Source organism: Nomascus leucogenys, chromosome 11 (genome assembly GCF_006542625.1).
Source record: "Nomascus leucogenys isolate Asia chromosome 11, Asia_NLE_v1, whole genome shotgun sequence".
Classification (NCBI taxonomy): domain Eukaryota; kingdom Metazoa; phylum Chordata; class Mammalia; order Primates; family Hylobatidae; genus Nomascus; species Nomascus leucogenys.
Window position 1 is genome coordinate 58474194 of NC_044391.1, and position 17273 is coordinate 58491466.

At 47.6% G+C, this 17273-nt stretch overlaps 1 protein-coding gene across 1 annotated transcript; it reads left to right on the forward strand.

Annotated features, from left to right (window-relative positions):
* The first annotated feature begins 1361 nt into the window (after positions 1-1361).
* LOC100593588 (keratin, type II cytoskeletal 6B) lies at positions 1362-6852 on the forward strand. Its single transcript, XM_003252080.4, has 9 exons — positions 1362-1964; positions 2889-3103; positions 3437-3497; positions 3656-3751; positions 3876-4040; positions 4542-4667; positions 5507-5727; positions 5933-5967; positions 6081-6852. Exons 1-9 carry the CDS (start codon positions 1425-1427, stop codon positions 6314-6316), a joined length of 1695 nt encoding a protein of 564 aa, XP_003252128.1. The 5' UTR covers positions 1362-1424; the 3' UTR covers positions 6317-6852.
* Positions 6853-17273: the final 10421 nt, after the last annotated feature.

Here is a 17273-nt window from a genome sequence, read left to right on the forward strand (position 1 = left end):
CTATGTATGCCAACTCCCTCCACCTCTTCTTCACTCATACAAACACACATTGACACAAACACATATGTACAGACATGTCACCCATGGCCCAGGAAAAGCACAGAAAAATATCCAAGTAAAGATACAAGGATACACAAGGAACTGCTAACATTACTTCCACCATAGATAGGAATTGGGTAACTGGGGAATGGCCTTGAGCTATATTATTTTGTTGTTTAGCATGTTTTACAAAAAAGTTTTTAAAACATGTATCATGTATTCAATTTGTAAACATGTAAATAATTGTGCAAGTAGTACTATTCAAAATTTAAATGGGCAGTCTACTACATTTACATCTAGAATGTTTAAATATAGACAGAATCTTAATAAGCTTCTAATTTTAATATGAAATATGAAGGTTAGAGTCGCATATTAAAGGAAACAATAGGGGTATGCAATTAGAAAAATCCCAAGAATGAAAAAGTACAATGAACAGTTAACCTGTTTTATTTAACAAATAAAAGAAAGAAATGAAGGGAGATTTTTAAAATTCCAATGATTTAAAGGATATATCACTCAAATACAACGTTTATAGAGCTTATTTTGACTCTGATTGGGACACCAAAATATAAGAAATATATAACAAAAATAGGACTGCTTGAAGACAAAATAGACACGTTCATTTTAATTAGTATGTAAATTTTTAAGATATAAAAATAGTGTTTTGATTTTTTTAAAGGACCTATTATTTAGATATTAATATTGAATTATTTATTGAAGACATAATATGACTTCTGGAATTTGCTTTCAAACAATCCAGAATGGAAGAGGAAATTGGGTTGAAGTATGAAAGAAATCAGGCTGACCATGAGGTGATCATCACTGAAGCAGGTGACAGGTATACACAGGCCCATAGCAGTGTTCTGCTTCTCTACCTGTTTAAAATTGCACCTAAAAGGTGAAACAATTATGGGGAAATTGTAATATTTCTGTTAAGGAATTTACAATACAGAGCTTGTGATCTCCAACAGCTCTACTGGAAGAAAGTCAGACTGGGAAGAGGAGAGCACTCGGGGGCATGTTGATAAACAGCCTAGCATGCAGAACCTTTGCTAGAGACAGTGACTAACTCCAACTTCATGAATTGAGAATGCTCTTATTGTGCTGAGGTCTCGAGTCAAAGCTGGAGACAGGAACATTTTGCCTGACTAAAGGAAGCGAAAAATGCAATCTCGGTATTTCATAACTTTTGTAATAATGCAGGTGTGATCTCACTATTTGTAAAGCCCAGCCCTTCCCAACCTGCAAGCTCACCTTCCAGGACTGGGCCCAGCCCATGCTCTCCATATATAAGCTGCTGCTGGAGTCCGATTCCTAGTCCTGCTTCTCCTCCCTCTCTCCTCCAGCCTCTCACACTCTCCTCAGCTCTCTCATCTCCTGGAACCATGGCCAGCACATCCACCACCATCAGGAGCCACAGCAGCAGCCGCCGGGGTTTCAGTGCCAGCTCAGCCAGGCTCCCGGGGGTCAGCCGCTCTGGCTTCAGCAGTGTCTCTGTGTCCCGCTCCAGGGGCAGTGGTGGCCTGGGTGGCGCATGTGGAGGAGCTGGCTTTGGCAGCCGCAGCCTGTATGGCCTGGGGGGCTCCAAGAGGATCTCCATTGGAGGGGGCAGCTGTGCCATCAGTGGCGGCTATGGCAGCAGAGTCGGAGGCAGCTATGGCTTTGGTGGCGCCGGGAGTGGATTTGGTTTCGGTGGTGGAGCCGGCATTGGCTTTGGTCTGGGTGGTGGAGCCGGCCTTGCTGGTGGCTTTGGGGGCCCTGGCTTCCCTGTGTGCCCCCCTGGAGGCATCCAAGAGGTCACCGTCAACCAGAGTCTCCTGACTCCCCTCAACCTGCAAATCGACCCTGCCATCCAGCGGGTGCGGGCCGAGGAGCGTGAGCAGATCAAGACCCTCAACAACAAGTTTGCCTCCTTCATCGACAAGGTGAGCCAGGGCCATGCCCTCCATGGGGCACTTCAGGGTCCCCAGACCAGAGGAGTAACACCTTCCTGCCAGGGAGACCTAGGAGGGAGGGAGAAGGGGACCCAGCCCAGCTCTGCAGAGAGTGCAGATGGCTGCTGGTGCCCAGCAGGCAGCAGGGATGGGCATCACTCCCCCATGGGATCTCTGGAGTGGCCCTCACTCCTGCCTAGGGAGAGCCATAACTTTTCATAACCCTGAAGCACAGATGATGCCATCAGAGAGTGGAGTAGGTTAACTCTTCCCTCTGAAGAGTCTAAGAGATTACAAAGCAAATGCCAGGAGTATATGAGCTGGTAAATTACACTCTGCGGTCTGAACAAGAGGAAAAAAATTTAGAGAGAAAAGGAAAAGATAATCTGGCTGGATTACCAAAAAAAGGACATAGAAACAACTATAAAACATGGAGAAATACTACTTAATTTTAAAAACAGAGAATGACCATAACATTAGAATATTTGAGAGGAGACGCCACATTAAATAGGAAAGTAGACTGGAATCTAATCATGAGTCAACATCTAATATCCCTCCTAACTGAGGTCCTATCAGTAAAAAAACTGTGTACAATATATCAGGTAAATAATATTTTTAAACTAGATTTGTGACTGTGCTTGGAAAAAGAAAAAGAAGAAATGTAGAAACTCACTGATATGATCAATAGCCTACAGCGTGAGAACACCTCAATGGTCTGTGGGACAATTTCTCTAGTGAGACTGGTGGGGTGCAAAGGAGAAGGGGTTGGGGGAGCAGGGCTCAGCCTGAGCCTCTCTACATGCAATGTAGTAGACCAGCACCATGGGGACCTCCCAGACCTGCCAGGAAACCGGATACCAGACACTTTTTCTTCCTTCCTTTGCCTGGAAAATGACCATCTTGCTTCCCCTCCAGGTGCGGTTCCTGGAGCAGCAGAACAAGGTTCTGGACACCAAGTGGACCCTGCTGCAGGAGCAGGGCACCAAGACTGTGAGGCAGAACCTGGAGCCATTGTTCGAGCAGTACATCAACAACCTCAGGAGGCAGCTGGACAGCATCGTCGGGGAACGGGGCCGCCTGGACTCAGAGCTGAGAAACATGCAGGACCTGGTGGAGGACCTCAAGAACAAGTGAGGACTCCATTTCCCACAGCACACATTTCAAGACTATTGGGTGACCAGGGCCAGACAGGGGTGGGATTCCTAATAACCCATGTCCATGGAAATGAAAAGCACAAATTAGTCCCTAGGAGCAAACCTGCAAGAACCACAGATGGTTATGGGAGGATGGGGAAATTAAAGAAGTGGCAAATTTAGTAGCAGCAAAAATCATCTCTTTGGCTCTCTGTGGCAGGAAAGCCCAATTAAAATATATTCCATTCAGGAAAATGTTGAATCCCAGGCTGCTTTTCTGTTTCATCCTATCCACTGGCTCAAATGTGTCCCATGCCTTTCTTCCCTTAGATATGAGGATGAAATCAACAAGCGCACAGCAGCAGAGAATGAATTTGTGACTCTGAAGAAGGTGAGCAGATGAAGCCAGGAATTCAAATTCATTTAGAAGGAGAGAAGTGGCTCTGTGTCCTCACTTGCCTGGGAGAGGAGAATTGGCAGGGGGACTAGAAGATGGGTAGATTGGAAAGGTGCACTCAGGTAACTCCAGGTTGTTGGCTCTTTCCCCAGGACGTGGATGCTGCCTACATGAACAAGGTTGAACTGCAAGCCAAGGCAGACAATCTCACAGATGAGATCAACTTCCTGAGAGCCTTGTATGATGCAGTAAGCATCTCCACTGTCCTTCTGTTTACTCTGATGGGGTCTGCAAAGGGGAGAAGAAGTATAGGGTTGGGTATCTCTGTAAATGTCAGAAGTGAAGTTGATCTTATGACCTTCTGTTCTGCAGGAGCTGTCCCAGATGCAGACCCACATCTCAGACACATCCGTCGTGCTATCCATGGACAACAACCGCAACCTGGACCTGGACAGCATCATCGCTGAGGTCAAGGCCCAATATGAGGAGATTGCTCAGAGGAGCCGGGCTGAGGCTGAGTCCTGGTACCAGACCAAGGTGAGCAGGGAGTATACAGCTGCTGAGGAATCCTTGTGTCCATCCCTGAATACCAGAGGACTGCAGGCTTCACTGGGGACATCTCCTGACATGAAGCTGGGTTCCTCTCCCAGGACATGCACTCTGCACTACTAGAGCAGACATTTGCAGAACTTATGCCCAAGTCAAGGAGGAAAAAGAACCCAATGCAGGAGGAAAGCTGCCACAGACAAGGACATAGTCATCTCTGCTTTTAGCTTCACCCTGATTGCTGACTTTTAGAAATTGGTACAGAACATTTCTACTCCCTAAGGAAACTAGGCAGGCAGTGATGCCATAATAAGGATGGTCTGTGACTCCAGAGTTTAGTATCCACTCACCACATAACATCAACTTTTCCTCAAGTTTCTTGGGGAGAAGCCATTAGGTCCACTTCATGACATGCATGATACACAAGTGAAAGTCATCACTCCCAGGTAAGAACCCATAGACACTGTCTCTCTCTCCCTCTCTGGGCTGCAGTACGAGGAGCTGCAGGTCACAGCAGGCAGACATGGGGACGACCTGGGCAACACCAAGCAGGAGATTGCTGAGATCAACCGCATGATCCAGAGACTGAGATCTGAGATCGACCATGTCAAGAAGCAGGTATGGTGAGGGGCAATGGAGGAGAAAAGCATCATTTTTTTTTATTAGGTCTTGAGGCAGCAGTCATCCATTATTTAGTAAAATTCTTTGGGAATTGATTGATATGCAGAGAAGGAAAGACATGCAGTTCCTAGGCTCAGTGATAACACTGGCTCAGAGACATGGATCACACCCAAGGGCGTGAAACAATCACCTGGGCAGAAACACTCTCACCTGGTCAAAGCTGTAAAAGTATAGTCTAGAGGCATTGGAAGGGCTTATGTAAGAAGACTGATTGACTTTGGAATTGCAAAGGACCAAGTTGGGCGAGATGTCAGGTCAGAAAGCATGAGTAACCTTGCTACAAATCTGCTCAAGGTTCACGGTGAAAAAGAAAGTGAAACCAGGGCTATGAGGAAGGAAAACATGGCCCAAGTGGGTGAGAGAATGTGAGGCAGGAGGAAGGAAAGGTCTCAACAGCCTCATGTGAAAACTCATCACCTCAGTTGACAATGTTTGCAAATTATTGTGGCATCCATGTAAGATCATCAAAAATGGTTTTGGTTTTGCTTTGGAGACAACATTTAATGTCCTTGGTCTTGTGTCCACTGTGGCATCTTCTGTTGGTCATCACCCACATCTTTAGGCAGGGGAGTTAACACAAAGGGCACAGGATTTTATCATGTAACTCCAGACGTAAAAACTTTGAAGATAGTAAAAAGGCTAGACAGGAAGAGTCAGAGCTCATTTACCATCAATTCTGGGTTCCTGATACCTTCTTCACTGGAAAAGAACCAGCCAGGTTTAGTCTTCTCTGAAAGACCAGATGACAAGTTCTTTCTCTGCCTTTCCCCTCCTAGTGTGCCAACCTGCAGGCCGCCATTGCTGATGCTGAGCAGCGTGGAGAGATGGCACTCAAGGACGCCAAGAACAAGCTGGAAGGGCTGGAGGATGCCCTGCAGAAGGCCAAGCAGGACCTGGCCCGGCTGCTGAAGGAGTACCAGGAGCTGATGAACGTCAAGCTGGCCCTGGATGTGGAGATCGCCACCTACCGCAAGCTCCTGGAGGGCGAGGAGTGCAGGTGGGTAACTGACCCGACTTCCTCCAACAGCTGAGTCCATCTTCAAGGTACCTGGCACTGAGCACAACTTTAAGGTGCACTGCCCAAGGCCATAATTGCTCTTCTTGGGAGAAAACTAAAAGTTTTCCCATGGACTCTTCCACCCACCGAGGCTTCCCATGCTCATCCAGGGAAGGTCTCACCCTCCCTGTGTTCCTCTCCACAGGCTGAATGGCGAAGGCGTTGGACAAGTCAACATCTGTAAGTACCTTTGCTTGCCTTCCTCCCCTGCCCTTCCACTCTTCTGACTGGGCTCAGGCTGACAGGATGAGCTCATCGTGGCTTCTTGTGTCCTTGTCCCCTCCCCACCACAGCTGTGGTGCAGTCCACCGTCTCCAGTGGCTATGGCGGTGCCAGCAGTGTCGGCAGTGGCTTAGGCCTGGGTGGAGGCAGCGGCTACTCCTATGGCAGTGGTCTTGGCGTTGGAGGTGGCTTCAGTTCCAGCAGCGGCAGAGCCACTGGGGGTGGCCTCAGCTCTGTTGGAGGCGGCAGTTCCACCATCAAGTACACCACCACCTCCTCCTCCAGCAGGAAGAGCTACAGGCACTGAAGTGCTGCCGCCTGCTCTCAGTCCCATAGCTCTCAGGCCCCTTTCTGGTTGCAGAGCCCTCTCCTCAGGTTGCTTGTCCTCCCCTGGCCTCCAGTCTCCTCTGCCCTCCCAGGTAGAGCTGGGATGCCCTCACTTTTCTTCTCATCAATACCTGTTCCACTGAGCTCCTGTTGCTCACCATCAGGTCAACAGTTATCATCACTCAGACATGCAAATGTCCTTTTTAGTTCCCATATTATTACAGGTATCTGAGTCTGCCATAATTCTGAGAAGAAAATGACCTATATCCCCATAAGAACTGAAACTCAGTCTAGGTCCAGCTGCAGACGAGGAGTCCTCTCTTTAATTGCGAACCATCCTGCCCATTATAGCTACACTCAGGAGTTCCCATCTGACAAATCAGTTGTCCTGATCTTCTCTTGCAGTGTCCCTGAATGGCATGTGATGTACCTTCTGATGCAGTCTGCATTCCTGCACTGCTTTCTCTGCTCTCTTTGCCTTCTTTTGTTCTGTTGAATAAAGCAGATTGAGAATGTCAACATTTTGTATTGCTGACCACATCCTGGTTTAGAAACATTCACACCCCACAAATGGTTTCTCATCTTTGGGGAACTGCTCCTCTCCCCACTGACCAGTCATCATGGAGGATGAGTCAGGAGCTCCTTCTCCATAGCCTACTCCATCAGTCAACATTATGTGATTCTGTCGGACACTCCAGTGGACAATCACCAACTACTCAGCCCTCACCACTCGGGACTTTTTCCACAAATGGAGTCTTTTAGAAAGCATCAGAACAAAAAGGGAAGCTAAGTCCTGGAATCTGGATCAGCATAATCTGATAACTAAGATTCATTTATATTTTTTATTTTTCAGCCCCATCATTTGGTGGCTTGGCCCCACACTGATCTCTGAGACTCCCTCTCTCCCTGGCTCCCCACCACCAGGGGAATATTGCACTGACCCTGCAGATCAGAAACACTTGGTAAGAAGCAGGTGCTTGCCCCAACTCTATGATTATTAAGACTTTTGCCACCAATGCTTGCTCTGATATAAACTTCTAAAATCCATCATTCAAACTAATAGATACAGTAAAGGAGCATCCTCAAATCTCAGTGTATGGATTTAAAGCCATGCAGTGCCATATGTGTTGGAATGGTTTTGACACAACTCAGAGATACGTGGGCTGAACTTAAGAACTTATCTTGGGGCCGGACTTGGTGGCTCACACCTGTTAATCCCAGCACTTTGGGAGGTTGAGGCGGGTGGATCACTTAAGGTCAGGGGTTTGAGACCAGCCTGGTCAACAAGAAGAAACCCTGTCTTTACTAAAAATATAAAAATTAGCTGGGCATGGTGGTATGAACCTGTAATTCCAGCTACTCAAGAGGCTGAGGCACAAGAATCACTTGAGTCTGGGAGGCGGAGGTTGCAGTGAGCCAAGATAATGCCACTGCACTCCAGCCTGGGCAACAGAGCAAGAACTCCATCTAAAAAAAAAAAAAGAAGAAAAAAGAAAACAAGAACTTATCTTGGGAAAGGCTGGTTAGAATGTTTATGACTGTACACCTAAAAACAGTGACTTTGACTGTCTGTACATTATACCTCAACGACTCTTAGAAAAAGTGAAGTTGTCAAAAAAAGTCAATAAAATAAATTCATAAAATTTCTTTATAAAATTAGTTTGTGTTGAGGTGCTGCTGGCAAAGATGACATGGTCCATGAGATGACATGGTCCATGCTGACAGACTACACTCAGATCAACATGGGGGCTGAGCACAGCGGCTCAAGCAGGAATAACTTGAGCCCAGGAGTGTGACACCAGCCTGGGCAACATAGCCAGACCCTGTCTGTACAAAAAACTAAAAAATTAGTTGGGCATGGTGGTGCACACCTGTAGTTTTAGCTACTTAGGAAGCCGAAGCAGGAGGATCACTTGAGCCAAGGTGTCTGAAGCGGCAGTGAGTTATGATTGCACCACTGCACTCCAGCCTGGGTGATGAAGGTTAAGGGAGTTCCTCATTTGATGATAGGATGCAAAAACAAAACAAAACAAAACAAAAACCATGCACGTTTTAACTGTAAACTTTCATGATACTTTTGACAAGCAAAAAGTGATGGTTGGACGTTCATGCAAATTGACCAGATATCAACATCAGGGTTGTAATTTTCACTTTTAGACAGAAACAGACTATCTTTCAGGCCATGTTTACACAAGCTTATTCTAGAAACTGGCTAATCAGGTCTTATCTGTGAGCAGAAGAATACAAAGTGAGGGAAACTTCCAGAAGAACAACAATAACCCTTTCAGTTATGGTCATATTTTGCCCATTAGATGCCACAGCAGAGATTCTTTCGCATGCGTCACTACTGTAGTTGAGGTCTGGCCTTCTTCCCATGGTTGTTTGTGGATGGGCAAGGGTCTTGCCACTAAGCAGGTCATTAGCAGAAGCTTTGGAGCTGGAGGAGACTTTGGGGAATCAGTGACCCCCTCCCTTTCTATCATTGCAGTCTAGGGTTTGAAGTCAAAGGCATGGTGGAAGCAGAGTGTAGGAACTGCCATGTTGTTCAAGTCCCAAAAGCTGTTAGGACAACTTCCCAGTGTGCCAGGCAAAGTCATCCTCCCTCCTCAGGTGAAAAGCTCCAGGACAGCAGGCTACTGGGCAGTGCCCCTCACAACCTTCAAGTGAAGTCCAGATGCTTACCTGCTCTGAGAGGCCAGCTAGATGCCAACTGGCTTGAGACGTGGAGCAGGCAACCCAGTCACCTGTGAATAGGGTTGTCCAGACAAAATAGAGGAAGCCCAGTTAAATTTGTTGTGTTTTTTTTTTAGACAGAGTCTCATTCTGTCACCCAAGCTAGAGTACAGTAGTGCAATCATGGCTCCCTGCTGACTGGACTTTGCAGGCTCAAGTGATCCTCCTGCCTCAGCCTCTTGAGTACCTCTGACCATAGGCATGCACCACCATGCCTAGATAATTTCTGCTTTTTTGTAATTTTTGTAGAGTTAGGGTCTCACTATTTGCCCAGGCTGGTTTCAAACTCCTGGGCTCAAGTGATCCTTCCACCTCAACCTCCCAAAGTCCTGGAATTACAGGCATGAACCACTGCACCCAAACCCCAGTTAAAGTTGAACTACAGATAAACAACAAAAATTCATAGTCTAAGTATGTCCCAAATAGTGTATGAAACATACTTAAACTAAAAAGAAATTTGTAGCTGATCTGAAATTCAATCTGAACTACACATCCTGTATTTTTATTTGCTAAATCTAGCAACCCTGCCTATGAAGTCAACCTCCTTTATGTTGAACCACAGACAAGGACATAGGTGATTGGACTGCTGCTTTGGATTTCTCCTGTAAGGGGCAGACAAAAGGCAAGGACCAAGCTTAAGACCCTTCCTCCAAACCACCCCCTCACTGTTACCTTAGGCCTTAGCTCTACTCATCTGCCTCAACCCACATCAGCTCAAATCAGACTTGGGTGCCCCTGGGTTGTCTTCATTTGTGAGGTCCTGGTTCATAGTTCCTAGTATCCGTGCCTTTCACGTGTTTCTACAATTTCTCAGGATTCATCCTGTGGGAGGGAGATAACAGACCCAGCTGGTTTGCCATCTTGCCAGGACAAAATATTAATAGTGATTAACTCTGAGGAGTGTGAATTTGGGTAATTGCTATTTTCATTTTCATACTTTTCTGCTACATAAAAATCAACATCCTACTTTTTCCCCCATTGAAATACCACTTTTATTACATGCTGAATTCATGCACTTTCTCTTCTGTTTCATTGATCTCTTTGTCTGATCACACCACTGTGATTACTAGACCTTTATATTATATGCTGGTTTCTCTATTACTTTAGGGTCAGTCTCTGGTGCCTTGTTTTGTGCGTTTGGTGAGGTCTTTTCCGTGAACATCCTCGATGCTCAAGGATGTGCAATGATGTCTGAACCTGCAGAGAGACTTTGGACTGTGGTTGGGTGCAGAATTCTTGTTGTGGGGGGCATATGAGCAGGTTACCTTGTATTCTGCCATCTTGGTGGCATTCACTCTGCTACTTACATGTTGGTTTCTTATACAGCAAGTCCTACTCATTGTTTGTCTTCAATGTTTTCTGGTTATTCTTGTGCATTATGTTGTTGTTGTTGTTGTTAGGTATCCCTAGTTATCTCAGAGTTTTTGTGTTATGAGTTAGAACTCCTTTCTCTCCATCATGTTTTCTAATTACTGAAAGGTAATGCATGAAAATGATTGATTTCTGTACCTTGATCTTGTACCCAACCGCCTTGCTAAACTTTGTCTTCATTTTAAAGATGAGGAAACCAAGCCTCAGAAAAGTTAATTAACTTGGCGAGTAAGTGGCAGAGCCAGGATCCAAGGAACAACCTGCCTCACTTTAGGAACTCTGCTCTTCTGCATTCCTAGGGAGGTGTGGTCTTACTCAGGGAATCTGGCTCCATCACCTCCTGCTCTGGCCCCAGGAGAGAGGGAGAGTTCTGCCAGCGTGAACAAGATGAGACTGACCGCATTCCCCACCACTCCAGTCCCTCCTTGCTTTGCTTGCCCTCTAGTGAAGGAGCTACTGCTCTGGGTGCTAAGAGGAGATGCTGGAGCTGGCTCCTCACCTAAACTAGGCATCTGTTGGACGGTGACATTGGCCAGTGCAATGCTCGCCCTTTAGCCTGGAAATTCCAGCCTGCATTGGGAAAAAGAGGAATGCCTGCTTTTCCCCCAAGTGGGCTCAGCTGACTGTTCTCTCCTCCCCCAGCTCTGGACTCCCTCCAAGCTTTGTTTTTGTCTTTCCTCCCCCTGGGAGCTTATGCTAGTCTCTGAAGCTTTATTTCCCCTACTCTGACTTCTTGCTCAATCCTTGGTGATGAGAAAGCGATGAGTGAAATGTGACTGTCTTTAGCCTGTGTTACCTTTGTCTTGGAAAATGTCTTCAAAAGTTCATTATTTGTTCATAGGTGCCTTATGTCACTCAGCAACCCAGCAAAGTCACTCAGCAATACAGTTTAAGATTACCTGTGGCATAGCAGGGTCCTGAATACTTCATAACAAATTAAAGGAGGGTAGGTACATTATCAGATGCATGTCAAATTCAACTGAATTATGTGCTTACCTTTGAAAAATCCATCTCACCTGGCAGAGCCAGAACTATACCCATGAACACGCACACACACTCCACATAAACCAAGAGGCAAGGGCAACAATGCATGCAAAGAATGAAGGAACATGAGCAATGGCAGGTCCAACTTCAGAGGGGCTCTGTGGGTATGTCCCTTCCAGGGGAAATTTTGAAAGATGCAGGGAAACCCTATTTCCATCCTAAATCCATAAAATACCATGATGCCTAAAGAGCATTATCAGGGTAGAGAGTATAGATGCTTATCTTAGAGATTTTTTTTAAAACCTCCATTTATTGCAGAATCATACCCCCTAAATCATTCCAGGAAGAATCTACAGAAATCTCTACAACTTCCCTTAGAAGCATATTTTTCTGTTCACCAGTACGACATAGAAGTCCTTAATGGAATATTTCTTGCCGATTAAGTTTACTCCCTGATGGTAAGAGCAGTAACAACAAAGAAAAACATTGGTCTCCTGTCATAGTTCCTTTCCCCTTTGCTCCCACCTCTGTTTCCCAATTCATTGGTCATTTTCATTAGTCTCTGGGCTCACCCTAGGTTGACTAACTCTTGCTTAATAAACCAGTGCTGGGGGGTGAATGAAAAGCACTTTCAGGCATTTCCTTTAAAAGGAATTCCTCTCCCTCACGGCCAGATGCGAGAACAGCCAGAATATCCATAGATAGGATCATGCAGAGGTCATCCTGGCATCTGCCTGTGGGCCTTCTAAGCCATTTTACCCTTTTCTGGGAAGGGAGGAAAGTGGTGTCCTGGCCGCTCAGATGTAACCTGCATCATACACACAGCCCTGGTCTGTTCAGTGGGAACTATCTTACTCATGACATCCTGGTAATAGATCTGGTTTTACACCCTGGAAACCCTCCTGCAAGCGACATGTCAATCAATTGCACTCTGAACACACACAACGAGAGCTGGCTGATTAGAAGAGCCTTCTGCTGAGTCCTCCTTCAAAGAGATTGATTTTTTGGCAAGAATGAGTCATGGGCCCTAATTTTTCATTCCTCTGAGTTGGGGCTTTCAAATATCTACCCCTCTTAAAGCAGAGCAGGAAGAGGTTTCTGTTCTCCATTTACATTGAGTCAGTCACTCCTAGCATAATGGCTCTCAGTTTCCTGACCTCTTTGTCATTGTCACCATCCTCATCATCAGTATGTGCTGATTTAGTGCCTACAGGTCAGCTGGGTGTCATGCACCTCAGAATGAGGCAGGAATTCCTGGGCCAAGACTGGGTGCCCAAGGGACCTGCCCTCTCAAGATCACGGAAAACACAGCTCCACGGCTACAGAAGCTCTCATTCATGGAAACACACAAGCAAACAATGCATCACCCGGATGCCTCATGTCAGACACAGCTTTACAGAGACAAGGCAGGAATGCATTCAGTGATCCCATCTGAAGTGTCTGTGGGTGAATCCACTCTGATTTATCCGTGGGAAATGTTTAGACTCAACCAACTACCTCGGCCTCCCCTCCTGTGCTTAGCGCTGCTTCCCGCCATGCTCCTGTGTGTGCCCGAGATGGGGCATCTGGAGCCAGCAGGAGAGCAAGGATCCTCTAAGGCCCTCAAGGCCCATCCAGAGACTGCACCACTCACAGTCTGAATTTCATTTTATTTTTGAGACAGGGTTTCACTCTATCACCCAGGACGGAGTGCAGTAGCACATTCACAACTCACTGCAGCTTCAACCTCCCAGGGCTCAAGCCATCTTCCCACTTCAGCCTCCTGCGTAGCTGGGACTACAGGCACACACCACCATGCCCAGCTAATTTTTCTATTTTTTGTAGAGATGGGGTTTTGCCATGTTGCCCAGGTTGGTCTCAAACTCCTGGGCTCAATCTATCTGCACACCTCGGCCTCCCAAAGTGCCAGAATTACAAGCATGAGCCACTGTGCCTGGCCTATATTTTTAAATTCTGTTATATACCATTTTACATGATGTCTGCTTCACATGTGTCAGTTCTATCTTCCCCACAGCCCAAGCCCCTAGTGGGCGGAACTCATGGAGAACACTTACCATCTGCTCCAGCACATGTATCAGTGTGGCATGGAGCAAACACTGTTCTGGGGGACAGGAGAAAACTGTCCTATTGCAGTTTTACTCTAAGCTTCCTGTCAGGCTCTGGGCCTCACACTCCTCATCCATGAAATATGGGATCCGTATGAAGTGTGCTTCCTGAGCTTTTCTGGAGTTGCAGTGAACAGCAAAGGCCTGGCTACAAGACTGCATGGCCACAGCCTGGCCACCGATGGGGAGATGGCCTCCCAGGTATCATGAGCTCCCTGTGCACACCCTGCACCTACCCCTAAAATGACACTCTCTCTTAATGACCCACTTCCTTGTCACCATGCTGGGACTTTGCCTCCCTCAGTGCTGCATCCCAGTGCCTCACGTGTCATAGGTCCTCAACAAATACTTCTTGAAAGAATAAATGCTGAGCAAAGGCAGCTTGTTTGAAGGCTCAGATCAGCTATGTCTCTCAGATATAACTGGGAGAGGGAAGGGGGCTAGCAAGCAAGAAAGAGGGAAGAGTTTTCAGGATGTCCAAGTTTTCAGTGTCCAGGAGACACTGAGGCAGTGCCAAGCCCAGCACAAGGGTGAGGCTGCTGCTTTCAGCTCGGACTTCCCATCAGGTGACAAACAGCCCGAACCCTCCACAGCAACCTCCAGACCTGGTGACACTGGGGAGGTTTCAGCAGCATCCCGCAGCGTGCCAGGATCACCAGCCCCTGAGCCTGCACCCACAGGCTGGAACTCCATGCCAGTGTTCACCAGGCTGGTTTCTAGGTCCTGTGCTCCTCAGTTCAGAGAGGGCCTCTGGGTCCCCACCCTGAGGAAGAGCTGGAGCGGCATCCCATTTCTTCCCACTTTCCCTCCCTGCAGTTTTCCCTGTGGGGCAGCTTCTCCCAGCACAAGCCACAGAGAGAATTGGTGGAGGAAGCATCCTAACCCTGGGAACAAACGAAGCCATTAAAGTGGCCGAAGAAGCCAAGCACAGTGGCTCACACTTGTAGTCCCAGTACTTTGGGAAGCCAAGGTAGGAGGATAGCTTGAGCCTGGGAGGTTGAGGCTACAGTGAGTGGTGATTGTGCCACAGCACTCCAGACCCTGTCTCAAAAACAAAAACAAAAAACAAAAAACACAAAACAAAAAAAGTTGGAGATGAACGGCCAAGATACACCTGGAATTATTCAGTCTCCTTCTGTCGGGGTGCTGTGGGAGGGCCCCTGAGAGTCTGGCATCTCACCAACACCCTCCTTCCAGGAGGGCCCCACCTGTGCCTCTCAGGCAACAGGGAGGTTTCTTGCTGTGCTCTCTAACGCGGAGAAGCCTCGGGGCTAATGTGGGGCAGCAGAAGGGATCAGGAGTTCTGGCCCAGCTACCAAACAGCTGTGTGGCCTTCGACAGTTCTTCTCTTCTCTCTGACCCCAGTTTCCTCATCTCCAGCCTTTAAAGACTAATTCTGCTCCTTCACTTCTGTATCCTGACACACCCAGGCAGCACCACACTCATGTGCAGATCGCTGTTTTGTGAATGTTGTGAAGACAGAGTGTCTGTGTGTCTACCTTGTACGTGCACATCTGTTGGGTGCGTCTGAAGGGCTGGATTATGGAGGGACAGGACAGTTTCATCACACTTTCTTAAGCCTGAGTTTGAATAAAAAGAGCACACCACTTTCCTGCTGAAATGGACTGAAAGGGGAGGTTGTCTGCCCACCTGCACAGGCTCTACATCTGCGCATCAAATTTGGGCCCATGTGAAGTTGCTGTTGAGTTGGCAGTGGACAGAGCGGATCAGGTGAGTGTGGCCATTTGCAAGCAGACGTCTCAAGTCCTGCACCTTGGCAGTTTGTTCAGATCAGCCGGCACCTTTAGTGCCCTTTGGGGAGCAATTATTGCTGCTGACCACAGGCACAAAGGGGGCTGTGAGGTGGAGGATCTGAGGCAGGCTGGGCAGTACCTGTTAGACACACCAAACATTGAGGAAGTGCGGCCACCCTAGCACAAATAGTGAAGACGGCAAAGCATTTCTGGTCAGTCTCAGGTGCATCACAACAGAATTACCTTCTCCACACTCGGCCCCTGGGAGTGTCCACAACAGAATTACCTTCTCCACACTCGGCCCCTGGGAGTGTCAGCTGGGAGAACCGGATTGTGTCTGCCTCTCCAAATCACCTCTACTTCCCTCCTCTTTCCATATAAGCTCCAGGAGGGAAGGGAGTTGTGGCTGCTTTCTTCACGGCTGTATCTCCTGTGCTAGAACAGTGAGTACCTGGCATATTATAGATGCTAATAAATAGTTACTCACTAAAGCCAGGACTCCACAGAGAGTAGAAGTCTGGGAAGTCTAGCAGTAGAGGAATTGAGGGTAGGTGGTTGTGGCCTAGGTCCTCAGATGCTGTGCCCAGGCCCCTAGCTCTATGATTCAGGCCAGCCTGCTCTAGGGAGGTAAACCCTGCTGCCCCATGGTCTTTAGCCCTGGCGGCCCTGCCCTGGCCCTGGCCTGGCTGGAAGCCAAAGCTCTCTGGGGCATTCCCCACTCCTCATCTGTGGAAGAGGCATCTCCCACCCACTTCCTCTCCTCCTCCACAGCCCTGATCACCACCTGGCCCCACCTCCTGGGATCCACCACCTGCCAAGGACGTTAGTGTTCCTCCTGGGATGACAGAGATCACCCTGAGCAAGATGGGCAGAGAACAGGGAAATTGAAGAGTTTCCCTCTCCCAGCCTCATGCACCAGAGCACAAACCATGACCCTTGAATCCAGCACTCCTCCAAACTCAAGAAAACTCCTCTCAGATAGACCCAATAACACAGAGCTGGAGAGGGCTGCACAAAGACTGCAGAACAGAAAGGAATGTGTAGTTCTTCTTTAAATTAGACAGCCTGAATCACACAAACTTCTACCACAATTCTATCTGGGGTGGTTAGGAGGCTAGTCAGAGCTGGGAGGAAAACGCCCAACCCTCAGAAGTGGACTAACACTCGTACCACCAGAAAACCAAGATATCAAAGGGCATGCCAGACGCAGGCACTCCAGGGAAACAGTGTTAAGGGGTAGTGCTGGGCCCAGTTCATCTTCGATGACTTCTTAGGGATAAGTTGTAAGCAGAATTACAAAGAGGTTAAAAACAAAACAAAAATATCAGAAAGTGAAGAAGTTGTTAACAATCTATGAGTTTTGAGATTTTTAAAAGGGTGATGACACAAGTTGCCAGGGAGGCCAGGTGTCCCAGGCACTCTTCTAGATATTGACCACCAGGATAAAGGTCACTGTGCAGGTCAAAGGTCACAGAAGAGGGAGTGGAAGAGGAAGGGAGGTGAACGATCTCTCTATTTCAATCTAACTCGGCAAAGCCTGTGAGTAAGACCGTCTAGCTTCAGAAACAACAGTCCTGGAAAAACTGGAGGGGAAGGAGGAAAAGAATAAATGAGCAGCCCCAGGCAAGAGGTGATGGCTGAGAAAAACCAGAACAGAAACAGAATGAGATGAAGTGCCTGGGAAGAGGGCCCCAGCAGGGGACATGGGAAAGAAAGGAATGGCTGGAAGGGAAGGCAGCCTGGAGCCTGCTTCCCACGTGGGAAGCATGGTGAGAGAAGGCTGGGGACCTCCCTTCCCGTGGACATGCCAGCCCAGCCACTCACCACGCCTGGACCCTCCAAGGCCTTTGTTTTGTGAAAAGCTCTGCAAGCATTTGCTCAGTATGGCTCAGGAAACAAGTGTCCTTTCTTCTGGGGGCCAGATTATCATGCAATGAAGAGTACAGAAAACAAACATAATTATTCTTTCCACTTGAGAACCATGCACCAC